The following is a 22,239-nucleotide window of genomic DNA, read 5'->3' on the forward strand; positions in this document are numbered from 1 at the left end:
CCAGTGGTTTGGAAATAATAAAGACCTGCTTATGAGAGAATTCGGCTGGCAAAAAGATCACCTTAGATTGGCTGGCCGTCCATACGGTCTTCAACTCCAGGGGTTCTGGACAACACAGGAAGTGCAGATGAAATCAATCTCAGCCTCCAAAGCTACAATTGGAAACTACATCTCAAACAGGACCACGAGGTGTCTCTGAGGCAAGGTGCCTAGCACAGCGCTTGGAATTTGTATCCACTTACACATTCCCTGCCTCAGAGTCAACACAGCAGGGTTAACTCAGTTCCCTATGCTTGAGAAAACGTTTGAAGTAAATTCCAGACCCTCGGAGGCAGCTCTCATCAAATTCTGGTGTCCCCACCCATCCATTCAACCATTTCCTCGGCACCGGGCTCTCTGGGTTACACGATCTCCACCGCAGGGAATGGGCAGCCCAGCTGCGTGCCGAGTTTGGAAAAACATTTTGAATGCTTTAGATCTGCCAAATACTCGATGAAGGAATGATATCCTCTAATTTCTTAAGCCCTGTGTATTTTAAGTGAAATGTAATCCATATGTCTGTTGACTCATTTCAATGAGACTCCGTGAAGCATGGTTTACCAAGAGCATTGGGATAGCGCCTAAGCCTTTCTTAAGCTTCCCTTTGATCCAGGAAATTGAATTTTGCCAACAACAAATGAAGCTCCTGACAAGAGAGGGTCAAACGGAGCAGTCCTTTATCCTAGATAAGATGTTAAAGCCTACTCCCACCTCAAGAGGAGGCTGGGGAGGTGGATGCAGCAGAGAGTGCCGTGGCCTGCGTGTAGTAAGGATCTTCCTCTGGATCAGCTATGTATTTCCACCAGGCCTCTTTGGAAGAGAAGTGGAACACTAAGAGGTGGCAACTAATCCAGCCTGTGTCTTGCTGAAAACTCCTTTTTTGCCTGCTCTTCTCTCCTCCTCCAATCCTCCAGTATTAGAGAATTCAAATAGAATTGAGGGGAAAGGAGAAAATGAGGGCTCTGGATCACTCCCTTAGCAGTGAATGAATGCTGATTTCCCAAGTTGTCTCTTGACTTCCAGGACACCAAAAGCAGTCTGCTTCACAGTGACATCTCTGAGGGACTAATAAGAAATTAGAGCGATGAGGAGAGATGAACATCAGAAGTAACGGTGGACGCCACAATCACTGAGCCTCTAAAGGCCCAAGTTCTGCCTCGACAGTTACTGTTCTCCATGAGGTCTGGAGGTAGACGTACACACAAAAGAAAACAAATGTCCATTCTTATTAGCTAGACTCGTGCAAACAGGATCTCCCTTTCGCTAGCTGGGCTGGAGCACAATGAGTGGAATGAGACCAAAAGATATCTCTCCCTTTCCCAAGCCAAAATCTGAATCTTATCATCGTTTGGACTCAAGGAAGGACAGTATACCGAGGTAATTAAGAGTTCCAGAATGTGCTCAAGAGACCAGCAGAGAAAAGTGCATGGCCAAAGGTCCTCTGGCCAGAGTGCCCACTAGTTGAGCTGCTCATGTGTTTTTGAAGGTGACCTTGTAACCTAGTGATCCTGCCCTTGAGTAATGCAGTCCAATGAGCATCCTGCAAGCTGATTCAATAGCTCAGTGGGCCCTCCTTGGGAAAAATTACATAAAGGAGAAAGGAGTGAGCCAGAGCCTACATTTCCTGGAGGTGTTCATCTACCTAGATGCTTACAGCTAAGGAAGATTCCATTTAACTTCAGCAAACAAATTTTTGTTCAGTACAGCTTCTGGGTTGATGAGGCAGTCCTCAGGGCATGGGGGAAATTATATGCAGAAACAATATTTGTGGCTTGTAGAAATAGCAGCCTATAATTTCTTCCCTGTCATTTCCTTTCTTGTGTTTATGTTGCCTAAGTGGTGAATCCTGAGCTAGGAGTTCATTCTCAACTTCAAGGTCCATGGTTTTGCAGCGTTTGCCTTTATCCCAGTGCCCTAGTTTCGAAGATGTCTCTAAACTGAATGTCTCTAAACTAAATGAAAAGCAAACTCCTGAGGTCAGGAGTTCTGTTCTATTATTCTACTGACACCATGTCCTTTAAATAGGTAGTGTGAGAAAAAGCTCTTAGAGCCCAACAGGGACAAAATCCCCATTTTACAGATGAAGAATGTTGAGTTCCAGGAGAGCCAGCTGGCATGTTGATCGTCATCATCTGTCTCTGAGTTCAGTCCTCACTCCACAAACCACACTGCCTCAACCACAAGTAAGGCTCTCCTAATAACAGCTCTGCACCAAGCTTTGCAAATTATGTGTATGTCTGTTGAGTGAAGCAACATAATACATACTTTTATTAGAGTAGAATACCTTCAGATGTACAGTTGAGTCTAAAAAAACAAGTATGGAACAAGATACATAGTATAATCTCATTTCTGCTCCTCCCTCCCCGACAAAAATAGCTGCCAGTATGCGATTGTGTTTTCTGTGTTTTCGAGTATCTGTGTGCATGTTCTCACACACGCAGCCAAGGTCCAGGGTATCCCCACCAAACTGCTAACAATGGATTCTTCTTGAGGGTGGGAGACTTTCACTCTTTTACTTACCATATTTTGGTACTGCTACATGTTTTACGACATGCATGTATTACTTTCACAGTTAAAAAATCCTGAGCAAGAAATAATAGTAGCTGCCATTCACTGAGTAGGACTGAAGCCAGGCAGCGTGCTGGCTTTCCACACACCATCTCATTTCATCCTCCCATGGTTCATGGCATGGACTATCTTTATATCCCAGAGAAGGAAACTGAGACTTAAAGATCACACACAGCTAGTAAGCTGCAGAGCTAGAATCTGAACCTAGGACTGTCAGACATGAGAGCCATATTAAGATTAGCCCTAGGACGCCACTCCTTTTCGTCCGCACTCAGTAAAGCGTGTGTGTCTCCGATGCGGACGCATCCACTTATCCTGAGTTGCTTCACAGAAGGAAAAGGCTGCCTGCCGGTCGTCATGTTATCAAATTAAGACAACGTGGGGTGTCTGCTTCCTGAGCTGAGGGCCCGTTTGCTATGTGCCTGCTCTCCTGGCCCACCCCCCGCTCCTCCATCCTCACCATTCTTGGCAATCTCTTCAAGTGCGAATTCCATTAAAGGTCTGCTTACTGCTATTTTGGGCCACACATTAGCACGCCGGCTCTGACTTGATGGGAGAAGGCCAGACACCTCGGGATGATGAAAAATAAATTAGAAATGTCCTCTCCCTTCCCTCACAAGTTCCAGAAGTCCTTGCCCACAGCCGTTGCCTTGAGAGGCCCGAGAATCCAATATATGGGGAAATGCATGGGGGGGTGGTGGGGGCTGGTGAGCTGTGGAGAAAGGGAACCTTCATAACCCATCAGGGGCTTTGAACTTGTCTGCTGCCTCTCCTTTGACTTGTCTTCTACACACTCACTTCCTCACCTCTTTCAGGTCTTGACTCCAATACTAATTCACCACCAAGGCCTTTCCTGACCACCGTGTTGAAAAGGCCCTCCCTCCTGACCTGTCCCCCCACCCCCCACTGTGGTCTTGGGGCATACCACAGTTCCCTTTGTTCTTTTGTTTACTGTTCCTGACACTAGAATATAAGCTCCACAAGGGCAGAACTGTTCTGCTTACAGCCAGGTCCCCAGTAGGGACGCTGGGCCAGCAATGCTATAAATGCATAATGGACGAATAACAATGAATGAATCTGTTGAGGAAATTCAGAACCAGAGCTTGAGAAGTCACCTGGCACAGGGCCTAGCTTCCCCTCAAGTATCATGGGATTACAAAAACTTTAACGCAGCACTTTGGAAAAAATCAGAAAAGCCTCGCTCCCTGACCCCTCCCCACCCCTGAGCTGTTTTGAATCCGGACTCACAAGCACCATGAATGAACAGGCTTGGGGAAATAAACACACTAGGAAGTCGTGTGCAGTTAGAGTTCCGCTTGCTAACACATGTTCAAAAACAAAAAGCCCAATTTAGACAAAAATAGCAGGAAGCCGTCCCCCAGGGATACCTGGTGAGGTCATACTGCTTGGCTCGGCTGCTTCCATTTTTGTCAAGTCTCCTGCCTTCTGCCAGCTCAAGGAGGCCAGGAACCGTATCCAGCCCCCCGCTGCTCGCTGGGAAACCAAAAGGCTGCATGGGGCAGCAGACAGTAGAACTACGGGAGGGCTCTGCTCCGGAAGCTGTCAGTGTGGGACCATAAAACTCAGCACCCTGCTGCTCACTCACCACGCTCTGTCTTGAGCACACTGTCTCATTCACAGCCACCCTATGGCGGTAGCTTACTACCCTCGTTTTATAGATGAGGACACTGAGCTGACATACATCATAGCAAGCTGACCCAGGTTACACAGTTAGGAACTAAACCGGTGTTTTTTCCAGACCCAAGCCAAGAACACAAATGATCCTAGTCTCAACTCTCTCAATTACTTGCTGTGCAACCTTAGACAAGTTCCTGCCTATCTCTCCCTGATTCAAAGTTCCTACGACTATCACACAAATGGCCAACAGCATAAGACCATCGCACCCAGTGTTTTCTAAGACATCTTCCTCCTCGAACTTCCTATGACCTCTTGCACAGGTTCCAAAACGTGAGGAAAGAATGAGTCCCGGGATCCCATTTGGCCATGACATCCCCCCATCACTTGGACCGCCCAGAGGAAGCTGAAGGGTCAAGGGGTCCTCTTGAGGCCCAATAGGACAGATTAGCCGCGGGTGGCAAGAGGGACATTCAGCCTGGAGCTAAAGGGCTAAACGAAAGCAGACTCCCGAGAAATCACCAAGAAGAGACCCTCGGAAGGCATTTCCTGCAGGACCAGAGGAAGACAACACAAGGAGAAATCCCAGGCAGGCAGAGTCGACACCTTCTGGGGACAGAGCCAGCCAATTCTGTTCCAGTCAAATGGGACAAAAGGAAGCCATTCTTGTGGTGGTTTCACTGTTAGGAGGAAAGCAGCAAAGATGATCGAGATGCCCAACTTTCCAGCTTCCCGGAGGCCACCATATTCTGGAGGCAGAGGAAAGATGTGGATGAAGCCAATTCCTGTCCATGCTGCTTACGGCATGCTTTTACCACACTACCAACACGACTCACCCTCCTTTGCAAGTATCCAAAAGCCCAAATTTGGAATAATTTATGTTCTTGCCTCCTATCCAAGCTTAGCAGCCATTCCCATCCTTCTGGATACGGGAAGGTCCCTATCCATCCCTTTCTTGGCAGTGATGCGTCTGATTACTCATCTGCTTCCAGGGGACTCCAGAGGCTGCCAAGAGGAGGCAGGCAGTTCTCTGAGCCATGCAGTCTTATCTGGGAGGTCTGCGGGGCAGAACTAGTTAGTGGGAAAATACCAGAGGCCTCAGCATCCCCCAGCCAAGGAAGGAGAGAGCTCGGGTGGCCAGACAGATTGGGAATGGCCGCCGAGCAGCCATGCTTTATGTCTACTCACCTGCTCAATAACATGAATCAAGACACAACTGCGCTCGATAGCAAATCAATGTGGAAATATTTCTGAGCCAGGCAGCCACCCGAGATGAATGAGGTTAGGAAGATGGCGGAATCAGCCTGATGAAGAGACTGCTGACCATGCTCTTATCAGCAGAAGCTCAGACTTATCTGACCCAAAACACATGGAGCAGCCTGTGTTCTAAGCACGAAATCCCACAACACTCCACCCTGCCTCTCTCTCTGCTTTCTGCTGTTTTCCTCTAATCTTCACTTCCTGCCATGCGCTGTGCTGGAGCTAGTAAGTCAGCTGCCAAAGTCCTCCATTCCATCCCTCCCTTCATCACACACACACACACACACACACACACACACCCTTGTGTGCCTGCAGTGAACTCTAGGAGGCCCCGGAAATACAGTCAGAGGAAATTCAAGGAAGACGTTAAACAGTCCAGTAATTTCACAGCAAGTCAAGAGATTGTGGATATGCTGTCTTTGCAAGATACTCCCCGCAAAGGAACCACAGATTGAGGGCTTGGTGATTTCACAAACTGCTTCCTTCCAAAACAGTGGCACCTGCATCCGGCATTGACATGGAAGTGAATTGTTTCATTATGGATAAATGAGGAGTCCACTTACTCATTCTTCTCGAGGTCCAAGATGAATTCTCGACCCTCGGCCTTTATCCTGAGCTCAGCTCTGTGTGGATGCTGAAACCAACAACAAAAGAATGTCAGTTCCTAAAAGCGGGGGACGAGGCTCCCTGGAACAGGCACAGGATCCAGCACAGTGCTCTGACATTGATCCACAGGAAGTGAACGAAAAAGGGTCAATTGCATTTCCAGCCCAAACATGAAATGACTTCAACCCCCGAAGGACCGGGTTCCCCTCCCCCATCTGCCTCCTCCTCACACACAAAGGAAAGGAACTCCAGGCTGAACTATGATGTAAGTGCTTCCATGCAGGTCTGATCAAGGCACACACTCGACGATCTTGGACTGTCAATTTTCTGTGCAGTCAGATCTGGATTCCAGGGCTGGCTTTCACACTCCAGGTACGTGAAGCTGGGCATGCTACTGAACCACCCTACCACTCAGCTTCCTTATTTGTAAAACAGATAATAACAGTCAGCCTTTTGGGAATCTTGTACCAACATAAGCGACATAGCAAATGTAAATAATTTGTCACAGAGCTGGCGCAGAGAAAACCACTGATTCTTGTTGGGTATTATCAAAAATACCAGGAGACTACTCTTCCAAGTGAGTTCTATTTTATTTCATTTTGGCTCTCAGTTTCATTTCGGGTCTCAGTTTCCCAACCATTTCAGAGGAGACAGCTGGGAGAAGATACATTTTACACATGAGAAAAACTTATAGATGGCCAAAGAGCAGCACACCCAGAAGAGATCACATAAGATATACAGATGGCTCATAAGCACAAAAAACATGTTCAACATCAGTGGTAACTGCTCCCCACCGAAAAGGAAAAATTTTTAAAGATACCTTAAAAAAAAAAAAAAAAACAGTGACAGAGATTTTTAAAAACCCATAAGTCACAATGAGCACACTGAAAAATAGGCACTCTCATACCCTACCAGTAAGAATTTAAATTGATACCAACTCAGTGGAAAATAATTTGACAGATGGACAAGAGTTTTTAAATGTTTAGACAAAACTCTGTCCGAAGAGAACAAATGGAAACAGGCAAAGGTTTATATACAGGGATCCTCATTACTTATAATAATGGCTAATGAAGTATAATTTGAATGTCCAAAAAATAGAAGAATAGTTAAATAAATGATGACCAATCATATGACAAAGTACTCTACAGTCATTAAAAACGATGACTTGAAATAATTTTTAAACTATCAAGAAAGTAGACATGATAATTATTAAACACACAGAGGCTCAAAACAACACTATATATTTTATTTAAATATACTTTTATAGAACAAAATAAATCAAAACATTACCACAGTGACCTCTCAGCAGTAGTACCATGGGTTAATTTTATTTTCTTTGTGGATATTTCCATGTTTTTAGAATTGCTTTGATATTTTAAGTAAGGGACTTTTCATCTATTTTTACCTTACTATTGTGGAAAATTATATAACGAATGAATCATTGAACACTACAACAAAGACTTGATGTACTATATGCTGGCTAACTGAACATTAAAAAATTAAAAATTAAAAAAATGTTTAAAAATTTTAAAAAAGGAAAAAAATTTCAAGTCATAACAAACTTCCATGCTTCAACAGTTCAGCTTGAGGTGGCTGAGCTTATTTCGAAGATAAAGTTATTTATATAAATAAATAAAATCTTTAAAATGAGATACTTACATTTTTAAGCATATTAAAAACAGGCTCAATTCTTTGGTGTGTTTTAAATACATGTTCTCTAACTTGGGACCAAGGAACTAATAAATTCCTGAAGTTGACCCCAAAGCTTAGTTTTAGCATTGGAGAAAGTGGGTCCACTGCTTTGCCACCCCTGGTTGGGGACCTTCCTCTTCCAAGCACATTCCTCTTTTTATTTGCCCCAAACTGCACTTCCCTTTAGGGTCCTAGGCACTGGGCATCCCTGAAACATCAGGCCACCAAGGGCTCCAACGAGATCTGAACATTCTGATCCAGGAAGCTTGGGCAACCCTGTCCTTTACTATTTTTGTATGAATTCATCCTACCGACTTCTCTTAAAAAAAGGACATTTCAAAACCACGGGGAGAGGAAGTTAGGTGGTTGTTTGCCCAATAACTTTCACTAAGGGATCCACATCCCTGTCTCTAATGCCCTGATTCAGCTCCGATAACTGCTATTCTGGTTGCTGAGGCTTTGCCACTTTATGCCAGATATTCCAGAAGACGGACCCTGTCCAGTCACATTAAGCATCAGGGACACAGTCGCAAGTGGGCATCTGAGGAAGAGTATACAGCAACAGAACTGCAGCAATTCCCTTATGCAAGCGTGACAGTCCACACAGAAAAGGAAAGTTGACATCAAATCAAACACTGTCACCTCTCCTCCAAAGAGACACAAGCTGCAACATGAGTACAAATGCCTACAAGTGGGTAATCCAAAAATATTTCTCTCTGGTGTGGAAGATGCTCAGACAGTAATATTTAAAATATGTTGTCCCTTGTTTGCAAGGGACATTTCAAGCAAAACAATGAAACAGTTCTATCAGGATCTATGGATCTCCCCTGCTGAGCTTTTCCCTTGCAATTCCACGCTGTGCTAGGAAGAGGCAAGCTCACCTCTCCTAGGAGGTGGAGGGAGCCGAACCGCTGGTTATACTTCCCGTGAAAGGTTAAAATCCTTTCTCTTTAGAGGTAAATTAAATAGATCTTCAGCTTCATAGGGTATCAGAAACCTGTCCTGTGTATGTGCACCTGCCACTTAAGATCTAGTACAATACTTACTATACAGTGAGTGTTCAATTAATGCTTGGTGAATTAATTAATTACAGAAATGAGAATAAAAGGCCTGACTGAAGTCTACCTTCTGCAGCCTCTCTGACATTCATTCATTTGTTCATTCAACAAGTACTTCTGGCACCAGGCACTGTGCTGACTATTCCTACAAAGTACAATGACCCAGATTCCGGGCAGAGAATGGCTAGGAATAAAGACAGGATCTGGAGCTCCACTTTGTTTCTCAGGCCCTTCCTGAGGATGGCATCCCACATCTGGAAGGAACAAAGAACCTCTACAGAAAGTATTGGATCCATTCCTCAAGCAATAACAGATATGTTGGACTATCCAAGATCCTAATTTTTAAAAATAACCTGCTCTAGGAAGGCCATCCATCAATCTGTCTAGATTCTTCCTGAAGCTATTTTCAGTCTTTCCTACTTTTTGATGAAATAAGGTCCACGCATTTATTGTCTTTAGGATAAAATGTTACTTTCGTTTCTCCCAAATTTTTTGCTGGAAATTCCCTTAATAAATTCAAATGGAAGCATTATGGACATGTGTGTATTACCCTAGCCATAACTTCAAGGATTCCAGGCATTTGTCCTCTCCATTTCTGACATTTTCCTGACACAGTTCTCTCTCCATTTTCTTCTACTATAATCTTGCTTTTTTATATGCTGCCCAATAAATCATGGTCCTTTTGAGCCCTAAAGGACCTTATTAACTATCGCTTCTCCCCAGCCCTCTTTATTGCTATCCCCTAGAATCCCTATTTTATAAATGAGGAATTAGAAGTTCAGAAAGAGGAAGGTCCCATAGCTGGTTTCTGGCACACAGCAATTGTCCTCCTTTCGAACTCTTTCACGTCTCACTTGAACTGTAAAGACCAGAACCACAAAGAATATCCTGGACGTACAGGTCCTCTTTGCATAATAGGTTAATGTTTTCTGTCTTGTTCCCAATCCCCATGATAAAGCTGGTGCATTTTCCTGGTGTCACGGCCCAAGGACACTATTGCATTTTAAGATATATCCCCCAGTACAAGATCCCTCCCTTGTCTCTTAAAAATAGCTTGAATTATTATTTTTCTCTCCAAGTACATTATCTCATCAATAAAGTAAAGCATGTATTATATAAAGCAAAGATAACAGTGACAATATTTAATCAATTCTATTTGAGAGCTGGTGATTTTTGTGACATGTATTTGCACTTAGCTTGTGTCAGCATTAATAATTTTCGTTTCCTCAACTAATAGCATTTGGAAGTGTTCTAGAAGTTTGTCACACAATGAAGGAAAGTCCCATCTGGGATTTTCAAAACCAATGCACAGAGAGGACAGAGTAGGCTTGAAACAGAACTAATACCAATGACTGGCCTTCCAGGAAAGTTGAGAAGGGGGCCCCGCATGTCACAGAATGGACTTGTCAGCTCCTGCCTCTGAAAATGAGATATTTTGTGTCTTACCTTTTCTTTGGTGGGGCTTCCTGCAGTCTTCCACTGAGGTATTATTCGTTCATGCTGTAGCTGGGGGCTGCCTTCCCCACTTCCTCCTGCCAAAACAGGATGCACAACCATTGGCATTTCAGAATTCTGCACCCCAGCTAAGCTAAGCATGCATTGCCAACTGGAACAACCCCCTTCCTGGGTCACTAGACTACCTGCTGGGTGCCAGGCTCTTGGCACTTACTGTGATTCAGGCACTGTTAGCTGTTGGCCATATAGTGGTAAACAAGGAAAACAAAGTCTCTGTAATCCTCACAGTTTACCTTCTAGAGGTGGGAGATGCACAATACACAAATATTCTCAAATGGCCAGTGGGGTCATGGAATAAAGAGACACCGAAGAGGAGGTGCCTATTTTAGACTGGCCGGTGAGCAAAGATGGCATTTGAGACCTGAGAGACAGGAAGAAGGCAGCCATGAAAAGACCTGGGGGAAGAGTGCCCCCAGGGAGAACGACCAGCAAGGGCAATGGTCCTGCCTAGTGGAAGGTGACTTGGCCCGTTTAAGGAACATGCAGAAGGCAGAGCTAGCTAGAATCTAGCAAGTGAACAGGGAAGCTGGTAGGAGACACGGTCAGCAAAACAGCCACGGTTCTGAGATCCCAGAGGCCATGGCAAGTGTCTGGATTTTATTATAAATAGTCTTGGAAGACACTGGAGGGTTTAGACACAGAGCAATATGATCTGTATTCAGGTTTTTAAAAGCTCATTCGGCCTGCTGGGTGGAGATGGAGGGTACACTGGGGGAGGGGTGGGCATAAGAATAGAAGCAAGAAGGCAAGTCTGGAGACCTGGTGAGAGATGACGGTGGCTCAGACTAAAATGAGCTCAGTAAAGAGGAAAGAAGTGGTCAGATTCTGGGTATGTTCTGGAAATCAGGCCCATGGGTTTTTCCTCCTGAGCTGCAGTTTGCTCATCTGTCATATGAAGACAGTGATACCAGCCTGCCTATTCACAGCAGTACTGGACAGAGTCACCATGAAACTGCTCACACATCCACAAAGCATCATCACACTACCCTGAGCTTCCTAACGGCAAGTCTGCCTTTGTAGATCACTTCTTACTTTCTTAATCACTATCAATCAACCTTTGTCATCCTCAAGACAAGACAGGTAGCAGGACTTCTATTTTCCAAGAAAGGTGACCTGAAACTTGTTTGGGGAAAAACTTGTTCTACATACCGCCGACCTCAAATTACTTTTTGCAGATCCCCTTAATAAAGCAGTAATTCCCCAAGACCTAGACAAATTAGCCTTCACAAGAAGGGACCAAATCCATAGGACTCCCGGGGTAGGAGTGAGGATTTCAAAATCTGTTCTTTTTTTTTTTTTAATTTTTTTAAATTAACATATAATGTATTATTAGCCTCAGGGGTACAGGTCTGTGAATCACCAGGTTTACACACTTCACAGCACTCACCATAGCACAGACCTTCCCCAATGCAAAATCTATTCTCTCTAAACCAACCACATTGATCACATAGAATACAATAAGTGGCATGAAAGCCCGCCACAGTTGTGCTGGTAAAATGGCAGGATTATGAGTGATTAATGTTCCTTGCAGATTACTGATAGGATGTATTCTCAGTCAAAATACATCTGAAAAATAATCCCATTAGACAAGGGTTAGTTCCATCGTACTAGTAAAAATCAGAAGCAATGTACTCATTTATTCATAATGTGTTTTCTGAATGCTTAACTAGCTACCAAGTACTACGCTAGGTGCTTGATATTCATGGGGGAACAGAGAGGCATATTCCTGCTCTGCTGGCTCTGGTAAGTCTAGATTCTTTGCAATAAAAAGGAATTATATGATATTTAATGGAATGTTTAAAGGAATGAAATTATCTTTATGATTGCCAAAAAAGTACGGAGAGCAAGGCCAAGTGATAGAGGCACACAGTACATCTTAAGAAAAATTGTTCAAAACTAGCAAATGAGGCAAAAAGCAAGCAGGATTGTCCTTTCAATGTCACATTGGAGCACTGTTTAACAGGCCCTCCCACTGATCACCACATTTTTCTAGGGGAATACCCCTTGGTTTGACTTTTTAAATTTACAACAAATCAAAAAACCATACTCTGTGAAGTTACATGTTAGCTGTAGATTTTTGTCTAGTAGAGATGCAAATGACTTCCATATTATAGAAAGAGAACTAAGAATTAAGGTCCCTTGACCCTATGGGGGCACTGACCACTTTGTATCTGTCCCAGCACGCGACTTCAACCTTTTCTCAGATGCTTGTACCACCCATTCTTCTCGAGCTTTGCACCAGCTTTACCATTCTACTCACCACCTCATTAATGAATTGAAGGAATGTCTTCCTCCCATTCATCCTATATTTGTATGTTATGTTTTTAACTTTTTGAAAATTACACTTCTGCGACTTCTTGATGTAATCTACAGTCATTAAAATCATGTTTTTGGAGAATGTAACGTTGTGGGCTCATAATGTGAAATGGAGAATGCAAGGCACAAAACTGTACATATGGTATGGTTCCAGTTTTATCGATATATATTTATAGGAACACACACACCAAGACTGGGGAGGAAAAGCAGCAGAAAGAGAAGCCAAAAGCAGAAAAAACAGTGAAAACAGATAAAAGGAAGCCAGGGAGGGGACCGGCTGTTTTCTGCTTGCTCTGGGTCTCCCGGACCCCCACCACCTCCAGGGGCGCACAACGTGGGAACAAAGCCCGGACTCCCAGGCTGCGCGACCGCGGGGAAGCAGCCCCGCGGACTTGCAGGGGGCGACTCCCAGCTCCTCGGGCCCCCGAGCCCACCCGCCTCCATCCTCCGCCAAACCCCCTCCCCGTACCACGCCACTTACTTCTGGTCCACCCCGGCAGGGCGAGCGCCAGCAGGCAGAGCCGGACGGCGCCCACGCCCCCGGGCATGGTGGCAGCGGCCCCTCGCGCGCTCCGCGTTCACAAGCACGCGGCCATGCCAGCCCCCCGGCCAGGCGGCGGCGCGTCTGGAGCCCACTGCTAGCCCAGCGCCTCCCAGCCCGGCTCCCAGCCATCAGCAGCGACGCTCCGCCCTCAGCTCCGCAGGGCTCCGCCGCGGGGTGGAGGAGGGGACGCGCCCGCCAGGATGGGGGCGGGAGGGACCGCCGGGAAGGAGCCCGGAGGACCCCTGGGAGCCGGGTCGACTCAGGTGATGGGGAGCAGCGGAGGGAGGGTGCGAGCCCGCGGAGGGGCAGGCTTCACGGTGGGCGCGGCCTGGGGAGGGTCGGAGGCTCGGGCTTCTAGGAGTTAAACTGGACCCCTCTCTGCCCTGGGGGCCGTTTCCTCTGTCCCGCACTGTGCTAGACGTCTTGGGTGACACCCAGAGGCTGCTCACCCAGCACCGTGCCTCAGAGGCCGCTACTCTTGGAGGCAGGCTCTGAAAGAGTTAACAGAACCACCAGGCACAAAGAGCTAAGTGCTATATGGAGTTGTTTTCTTAGCAAGACACAAATCAAGGAGCCAGTCCTCTGCCTGGGAGGAGGAGGGTAGTGGAGAGAGGATTCCCAGTGGAGAAGACAGCTGCGCTCTGGAGGAAAAGAAATGGAGCATCAGGCAGAGAAAACGGAGTAGACAAATACACTAGGGCAGCAAAGCCTAGGGGCTGTATTGGGGGGGGGGGGGAGACAAAATTAGGTAAAGTTAGGATTTAGGGCTTTGGAGGGAAATGAAAGGAGATGGAGCCTGAAAATAATAATAAGGATCTTACTTACTGAGGACTTAACTATCTGCTAGAATAAGGCGGGGGTGGGGGAGGCAACTAAGATGGATACAGCCTTTTCTAAGTGCCAGGAACTGTCCTTGGCACTTTGCATACATTAACTTAATTAATTAATGAATCTAGGAAAAGAACTACCTTTATTGTCCTTTAAAATGTGCTGGGGACTCCGGATACATCAACTCTTAATTAACCCAGTAATCCCTGGGGTAGGTACTATTATTCTGTTTTAGAGATGAGAAAACCAAACTTGTGCGAGGTCACACAACTAATGTCAGAGTCTAGATTTGAGGCCACATCTGTATAACTTCAGAGCCTGATGCAGCACACTTTAGTTTACAGATGGATAATGATAATCAGAAAGAAGTGGCTTGCCTAAGATCCCTTAGCAAGTTTTGGCCAAGCTTCAGACCTCTTGTCGTCTGTTTCTTTCACTGAGCCTCTTTCTTCAAACCCAGGTTTGCACAAGTCAACAAAATACTGTGTATTGGGATGGACAAGACACTCCTGAAGATGATGACTAGGTAGGTTGGTCTGTCAAAACCACTGGGCACCCAGGGGATAAATAAAAGATACGGTCTTGCCATTGATGTATTTAGACGCTGGATTAGTCTGCTTGAGCTGCCATAACAAAATACCACAGACTGGGGGGCTGAAACAGCGGAACTTATTTTTTCACAGTTCCAGGAGGCTAGAAGTGCAAGATCAAGGTGCTAGCTCTTCTCTCTGCCTCTTCTTAGAAGGGCACTAATTCCGTCAGGTCAGAGCCCCACCCTTATAACCTCATTTAATCTTTATTACCTCAGTATAGGCCCATTGCCAAAAACAGTCACCGCGGGGGGTAGGGCTCCACCATGTGAATTGGAGGGAGACCCAGTCCATAACATTTTCCTTTGACCCCACCCCCTAAAATTCATATGCTCATTGTATAGGAAATATATTTATGCTATCCCAACAGCCCCCAAAGTCTTAACCCATTCTAGCATCAATTCCAAGTCCAAAATCTCATCTAAATATCACCTAAATCAGATACGGATGCAGTTTCAAGCATGATTTATCCTGAGGCAAAATGCCTTTCTACCTGGACACCAGATGACTTATGTGTTTCCAAAATATAGATATAAGATAGACATTCCCATTCCAAGAGGGAGAAATCAGAAAGAGGGAAGGGGTGACAGGTTCCAGACAAATCCCCCAAAACCTAGCAAGGCAAATTCCACCAGATCTTAAACCTGTAGAATAATCCTTTAGCTGAATTTTCGGCCACCCAGGACCCACTGGGGCAGTATTATCATCCCTCCGCCCTAGGCAGTAGCCCCACCTCCTCGACTCTGGGCAGCAACCCCATCCCTGTGGCTTTTTGGTGCAGCCCTGCATCTGAAGCACATGGCAGGGATGGTCCAGCTCCCTGAAACCAAGAGTAGGCCTTACCCTCTGAACCTGAGAAGGAAATAGCCTTGCCCTCTGGACTGAGTGCCCCAGGCATATAGTGGGAATGGCAGCCCTGATGATCTCTGAATCTCCTTCAAGCTCATTCTTCCTGTCGCTTGAAGAATAAAGCATATTCACTGCCAAATAGCTCAGCCATCCTGTACTATAGAATCCTGGAAGTGCAAGAGCCTTCTTTATTTTTGTCCCTTCTTTGTTCCCTTTGGTCCAAAGTGGCAGTGTCTCTTGCTAGTAACCTCTCATCTCTATTACCGGTTTCTGCTGAGATGTCTGATGAACTGCATGGGGGGTCTCCTTCTAGAGTTGTTGGCCAGGCACACCCTTGGTGTCCTCCCTAAGACATGCATTCTTAGTTGCTTTTGTTTGTTTGTTTTGTGTTTTTTGTTGTTGTTGTTGTTGTTTGGTTTTTGCCACGTGGGTGGGCTAAGAATTTTCCAAATATTCAAATTCTGTTTCCTTTTTTGCTTAGCAGTCCCTTCCATTTATCCCTCTCCTCTCATGTTTTATTATAAACCACAAGGAGAAATCAGGCCGCACCTTCAACACTTCGCTTAAAAATCTCTTTAGCTAAATATCCAAGTTCATCGCTTGCAATTTCCACTTTCCATAAAACACTGCAACATGGTTCAGCCAAGTTCTTTGCCACTTTGCGGTTAGGATCACCTTTCTGCCAGTTTCCATTTCCATGTTCTGCAATTCCATGTGACACCTCACTACAATTCTACGCCTTTAAGGTTCACAGTTCTACCAACATTCTGTCCATGATGATGTGTGTCTTCTCTAAAATAATAGATGCTTTCTTTAACAGTTCTTCTCTTTTCTTCCTTAGCCCTAACCAGAACTATCTTTAACACTTGATTTCTACCAACAGTCCCTTTAAGGCCACCTAGGTGTTTTTCCTAACATGTACCCCAAATTTTATCCAGCCTCTGCCTATTACCCAGTTCCAAAAACACTTCCACATTTTTAGGCATTTGTTACAGCAATAAACCCCCCACCACAACCAACGTCTTGGTACCAAAATCTGTATTAGTCTGCTAAGGCTGCCATAACAGAAAACCACAGACTGGGTGCTTAAACAACAGAAATGTATTTTCTCACAGTTCTGGAGGCTGAAATTCCAAGATCAAGGTGTTGGCAGGGTTGATTTCTAATGAGGCCTCTCTTCCTGGCTTGTAGACAGCCACCTTCTGCTGTGCCCTCTTGTGGCCTCTTCTCTGTGTATGTGCAGAAAGAGAGAGAGAGAGCTCTGGTCTTCCTCTTCTTATAAGGACACTAATCCTACCAGATCAGGGTCCCATCCTATGACTTCATTTAATCTTTTTTACATCCTTATAGGTCCTGTCTCCAAATATAGTCACATCGCAGGTTAGGGCTTCAACGTATGGATGGGGCATTGCGGGGGAGGGAGGTGGATACATAATTCACTCCATAACAGGGGCTTTTACCTTAGAACCATGAGACGAGAATTCTAGCCCCAGCTCTCTCCAACAAGCTTTGTGACTTTGGGTAAGTCACTTCTTTCTGGGCCTGAGTTTCTAACCAATGACCTGGGAATGGTAATGGTTGTCCCAACCCATTTCACCCAGAAGCTGTGAGAAGATATTGAAGTAATTAATGGCAGTGAAAGTGCTCTGCCTGGTGAAAAACACAGGTGCCAAGTCTCACTGATTCTATGGACAATATACTTGCAAAAGGCATACAAACTCCGTACCTGAAATTTGCTTCCATTTGGTGGCATTCAGGGAACAATATTTAATCAGCATGTGCCCCTGAAAATTGAGCAGTAGCTCCCAAGAGAAAAGGTCACGTAGTTACTGCACTGACCAAGTACTGAGAGAGCTCCCAGTTCTGTGTCTCATCCAACCCCTCCATACTTACACAGACACAAACATACAAACAACTTTTGACCCCGTAGAAGCCTTTCCATTTGTTTGTAAAGAATATATTTGTTGTTTTTAAAGAATACTACATCTCTGTGTAATCTTTAAAATATTCTTGACATTTAACCTAGTAATTACATTTCTGGGAAACTTATCCTAAAAAAGTAATCTACAAGATTTATGGACCAGAATGTTAATAGTGGTGTTATTTATAATAGTGAGAATATTGGAAATGACCTAAATATGCAACTGTGAAGGAGCGGTTAATAAATTGTAGAATATCTATATGATGGATTATTATATATCCATTTAAAATAATGTTTATGAAGGGTTCATGCTCTGATTTTAAGTGAAAAAAAAAAGCAGGGTCCAAAATTACATTTATGTATGATCTCAGCTATATAAATAAAAGACTTTTTTTTTTTAAAAGACTAGAAGGAAATGTGCCAAAATGTTAGCAATATTTACCTCTGGGTGGTGAAACTATGAATGAATGAAGCTTTTTTTGTTTAAGTTGGTATCTTGGGTTTTGTTTGTCTTTTTTTTTCTTTTCCATTTTTTATAATAATTCCATATTACTTTATTAATGGGAGAGTGTGGGCAAATAGCAAGCACAGGAAAGCATCCCAAGAGGAATCACAGTTTACCCTGGTGTCTTACACAGAGTTTTGCATGCTTGACTCTTCCCTCTAATGTTAGGGAAACTGAGGTAGAGTTAGAACAACCAGTTCCCAATTTGGGGAGTTCAGGTGAGCAGGTCACTGTTCCTCTCTAGCTCCAGTATTCGGTCATGGTTAGGAGGTGGCCGTCACACCAGCGTTTAATTCCCGTTGCTATTCTTTACAGTTGAGTGACCAGGGATAAATAAACTTTTCTATAATGGCTCTTAGTTCATAGGGTTTTTGTGAGGTTTAAATGGGTGCTTAGAATAACACCTCTCACAAAGTAAGCAGTCCATTAAATACTAGCTTTTGTTATCCTTATTCTACTGCTATTAAGTATGGGATAAGGAGTGTATTCCTAATGCTTAGCTTGTCCTTTTAATTGTGTAATGTGTGAAGAGTCTAATTATATGCTTGTTCTTTAATTATTATCAAAGATAATGATTATGTTATACCGTAATTTTCTTTTTCTTACCCCACTCCCACGATGTTGTGAATCCTTTGTGAATAGGAGATGCCCTGACTCCTTTCTCATCCCCCTGGCATTTGGAAAGCACAATAAATGTTTAATTAAATAAATTATAAGTTAAATAATTAATAATTATTGTTTCATTCTGGCTCAGAACTCTTCCAAGTTGCTCTTAGGAGAATTGTCTCCATTGGCCCTTACTATGGTACTAATGTTGACCCAGTGATAACTTTGCTTTGTAAACCATTTCCTCGGCAACTAGCTCTTTTTAAAAGTCTGGTTTATTTGAGTATAATTTACATATGTTAACATTCTCCAATTTTTTAGTGTACACGACTATGAGTTTTGACAAATACATACAATCAAATCACCACTTCCACAATAAGGATCTCCAAAAACTTCCCTCCAGTTTCCTGTCACTCCCAATCACTAACAGTTACTGATCTGCTTCATGCCCTTATAGCATTGCCTTTTCCAGAATATTATATAAATGGGACTATTCAGAATTTAGCTTGAGTCTGGCTTCTTTCATTCATTAAAACGTATTTAAGATTCATCCATGCTGTTGCATGTATCAGTAGTTCCCATCTTCTTATTATTCAGTAGTATTCCCTTGTGTGAATGTACCGCATTTCCTTTAGCCACTCACCAGTTGAAGGACGTTGGGTGTTTCTAGTTCTTGACAACTGTGAATAAAATCACTAGAAATACTCAAAATTTATGTGAACGTAAGTTTTCATTTCTCTAGGGTAAATAATTAGGGGTGAATGTGCTAGGTCTTGTGGTTAAATATATGTTTCCTTTCATAAGAAACTACACAAAGTATTTTTCAAAGTGGTTGTACAGTTTTGCATTCTCACCAGAAATATAAGAGAGTTCCAGGTGATCTGCATCCTCGTCAGAACTTGGTATCATCATTTCTTTCAATTTTAGCCATTTTAGTAAATGTGTATTTTCCCAGCAATGCTCTTGTAATTCAAATACTCTGTGATGGAACAAGGTTAGGATTCTTGGATCCATTCTGACAGAATGAATTAAAGCCTAATGAGGTCTTTTACTCAAGTCCCTTGGTTATGTTCAAGATTTTAGTCTTTAATTCCTTTTTTTGACCCCAGTAATCCACAAGAGAAGCAAAGCCTCCCAACCCCTAGGAAACCTATAAAACTCTTGGAATCACTCATTCAGTAGCATTTCTTGAGCACTTATTACGTGCCTAGCATTTGCTAAAATCTGCAAATACAAAGATTTCTAAGACAAGGTTTTCACTGTAATAATTAGGGTAGGGAGGGGTCAGGGAAAAGAGAGATGGGAGTAGGATTGGGCAGTAAATGAAATGACAGTTACAGAGAATGGTCGAGTTTCTTAATGTATGTCTTGGGTCCTTTGATTTCTCAACAACAGGTGCCGTCCCTAGGATTGTGGATAATAATAATAATAATCATGATCATGTATTGAGCACCTCAACTGGTAGCAAGCTCAGTGCCTATATTATCTCCTTGAGTGATAATAGTCCCATAAGAGATATAAGGTCAAACTACATGGAATTGTTGATTTTGTAGGTCAGAATGGGTCAAACTTTGGCAATGTAATATGTCCACCTAATAATAGTAGTTACGATCGATTGCACAAGGCTTACCATGTGCCAGGTGCATTATCGCATTTTATCCTTGGGACAACCCTTCACCATAAGTACAACTGATGTTCGTACTTTGAAGCTAGAGGTGGGTGGCAACAGAAGCCATGTTCATGCACTTACTAGATTGGAGAAAAACCCAAATTCAAACTGAAATATGAGGAGCTTCAGAGCCCCTGAAGCCATTATGGTCTGTAACCACTATGCTGCTGTGGTATTATTACAGATGAGCCCACTGCGGCTTGACAAAGTGAGGTTGCCTGAAGTGACTGTGGGATCTACCATGCCCGAGTTCACAGGGCACCCCAGTTTCAACCTCCTGGCCACATTGCCTTTTTTCCTCATCTCCTCCTTGTCGCTCCGGAAACTGGGCTGAATTCAGGCCCTTCTGAGAAGAACAGGGTGGTGGTAACTCCACAGCTGGCAGAACAGCCAGGAAAAAGGTTTTGATATTTTTTTTGATACAGGACCCTAAAGAAAATATATTTTTTGAATTAATGAACTTTATTTTTCAGAGAAGTTAGAGGTTCACAACAAAATGGAACAGAAAGCATAAAGAATTCACTATACTTCCCTTCCCCCCCAACACACAACCTATGCCACTTTTGACATCCCCCACCAGAGTAGTACCTTTGTTACGACTGATAAAATGAGCCACACTGATAACATCATTATCTACCAAAAGTATCTGGTTTACACTCTTGGTGTTACACACTTTATGGGTTTTGGCAAATGTGTAATGATGTGTATCTACCATTATAAATATCACACAGAGTAGTTTTGCTACCTTAAAAATCCTCTGTGATCTGCCTATTCATCTCTCACCCCAAAACCCAAACTGCCTGTCATGGATCTTTTTACTGTCTCTCTAGTTCTGCCTTTTCTGGAGTGTTGAATAGTTGGAATCATACGATATATGGCCTTTTTGATTGGCTTCTTTCACTTGGCACTATCCAATTAAGATCCCTTAATGTCTTTTCATAGCTTGTTAGCTACTTTCTTTTGATCACTGAACAATATTCTCTGTTGTTTTGATATACCAGAGTTTATTTACCTAAAGGACATCTTGGTTGCTTTCCAGTTCAGGGCAATTATGAATAAATATGCTATATATAACATATGCAGGTTTTTGTGTGGACATAAGTTTGCAATTCATTTCCAGGAGTGTGATTGTTAGATTGTATGTTAAGACTATGTTTAGTTTTAAAAATAAAAATAAATTAAAAAAGAGTATGTTTAGTTTTGTAAGAAACTGTCAAACTGTCTTTCAAAGTGGTGGTACATTCTTAGCAGTAATGAAGAGAGTCCCTGTTTCTCCATATTATTGTCACTACTGGGTGTTCAGTGTTTTGGATTTTAGCCATTCTAATAGGTGTGTAGTGGTATCTCATTTTAATTTGTGATTTCCCAACAAAATATGATGTCAAAGCCCTTTTCATGTATTTATTAGCCATCTGTATATCTTCTTTAATGAGGTGTCTGTTAAAAATCTGGCCCATTTTTTAATCAAGCTGTTTATTTTCTTATTGTTGAATTTTAAGTGTTCTTTGTATACTTTGTTTAAAAAAAAATTTTTTTTTTCATTTGAGAGTGAGAGATAGAGCATGAGCAGCAGGGGGAGAAGCAGAGCGAAAGGCAGGGAGAGAAGAAACAGCAGAATCCCCACTGAGTGGGAAGCCTGACGTGAGGCTTGATCCCAGGATTCTGAGATCATGACTTGAGCGGAAAGCAGATGCTTAACCAACTGAGTCACTCAGGCACTTCTGTTTTGGATAACAGTCTATTACCAAATGTCTTTTGCAAATATTGTCTGTGGCTTATCTTTACATTCTAATGATATTGTCTTTCACAGAGGGGAAGTTTTTCATTTTAATGAGGTCCAGCTTATCCATTATTTTTTTCATGGATTGTGCCTTTGGTGTTATATTTAAAAAGTCACTGCATACCCAAGGACATCTAGGTTTTTCCTATCTTACCCTCCATTCTGTGATCCATTTTTAGCTAATATTTGTGAGGAATGTGAGGCTTTTATCTAAAGTCCTTTTTTTTTTTTTAATATTGTTGTCCATTTGTTCTAGTG

The 22,239-nt window shown here is 43.3% G+C and overlaps 1 protein-coding gene and 1 long non-coding RNA gene across 2 annotated transcripts in view; one reads left to right on the plus strand and one right to left on the minus strand.

Moving 5' to 3' along the window:
* ADAM19 (ADAM metallopeptidase domain 19) overlaps positions 1 to 13,308 on the minus strand; it is a 79,303-nt gene extending 65,995 nt beyond the window's left edge. Inside the window, exons 1-3 of the mRNA XM_059174155.1 lie at positions 13,171 to 13,308; positions 10,305 to 10,390; positions 6,066 to 6,136 (exon numbers count right to left, since the gene is read on the minus strand). Coding sequence (XP_059030138.1) covers positions 6,066 to 6,136; positions 10,305 to 10,390; positions 13,171 to 13,237 — 224 coding nt within the window. The 5' untranslated portion in view covers positions 13,238 to 13,308. The remainder of the gene's footprint in view (positions 1 to 6,065; positions 6,137 to 10,304; positions 10,391 to 13,170) is intronic.
* A 67-nt stretch (positions 13,309 to 13,375) lies between these two features.
* LOC131831836 (uncharacterized) overlaps positions 13,376 to 22,239 on the plus strand; it is a 29,556-nt gene continuing 20,692 nt past the window's right edge. The window contains exons 1-2 of the long non-coding RNA XR_009353818.1: positions 13,376 to 13,496; positions 14,522 to 14,587. This is a non-coding gene — a long non-coding RNA (uncharacterized LOC131831836). The remainder of the gene's footprint in view (positions 13,497 to 14,521; positions 14,588 to 22,239) is intronic.

Source organism: Mustela lutreola, chromosome 5, assembly GCF_030435805.1.
Source record: "Mustela lutreola isolate mMusLut2 chromosome 5, mMusLut2.pri, whole genome shotgun sequence".
Lineage (NCBI taxonomy): Eukaryota > Metazoa > Chordata > Mammalia > Carnivora > Mustelidae > Mustela > Mustela lutreola.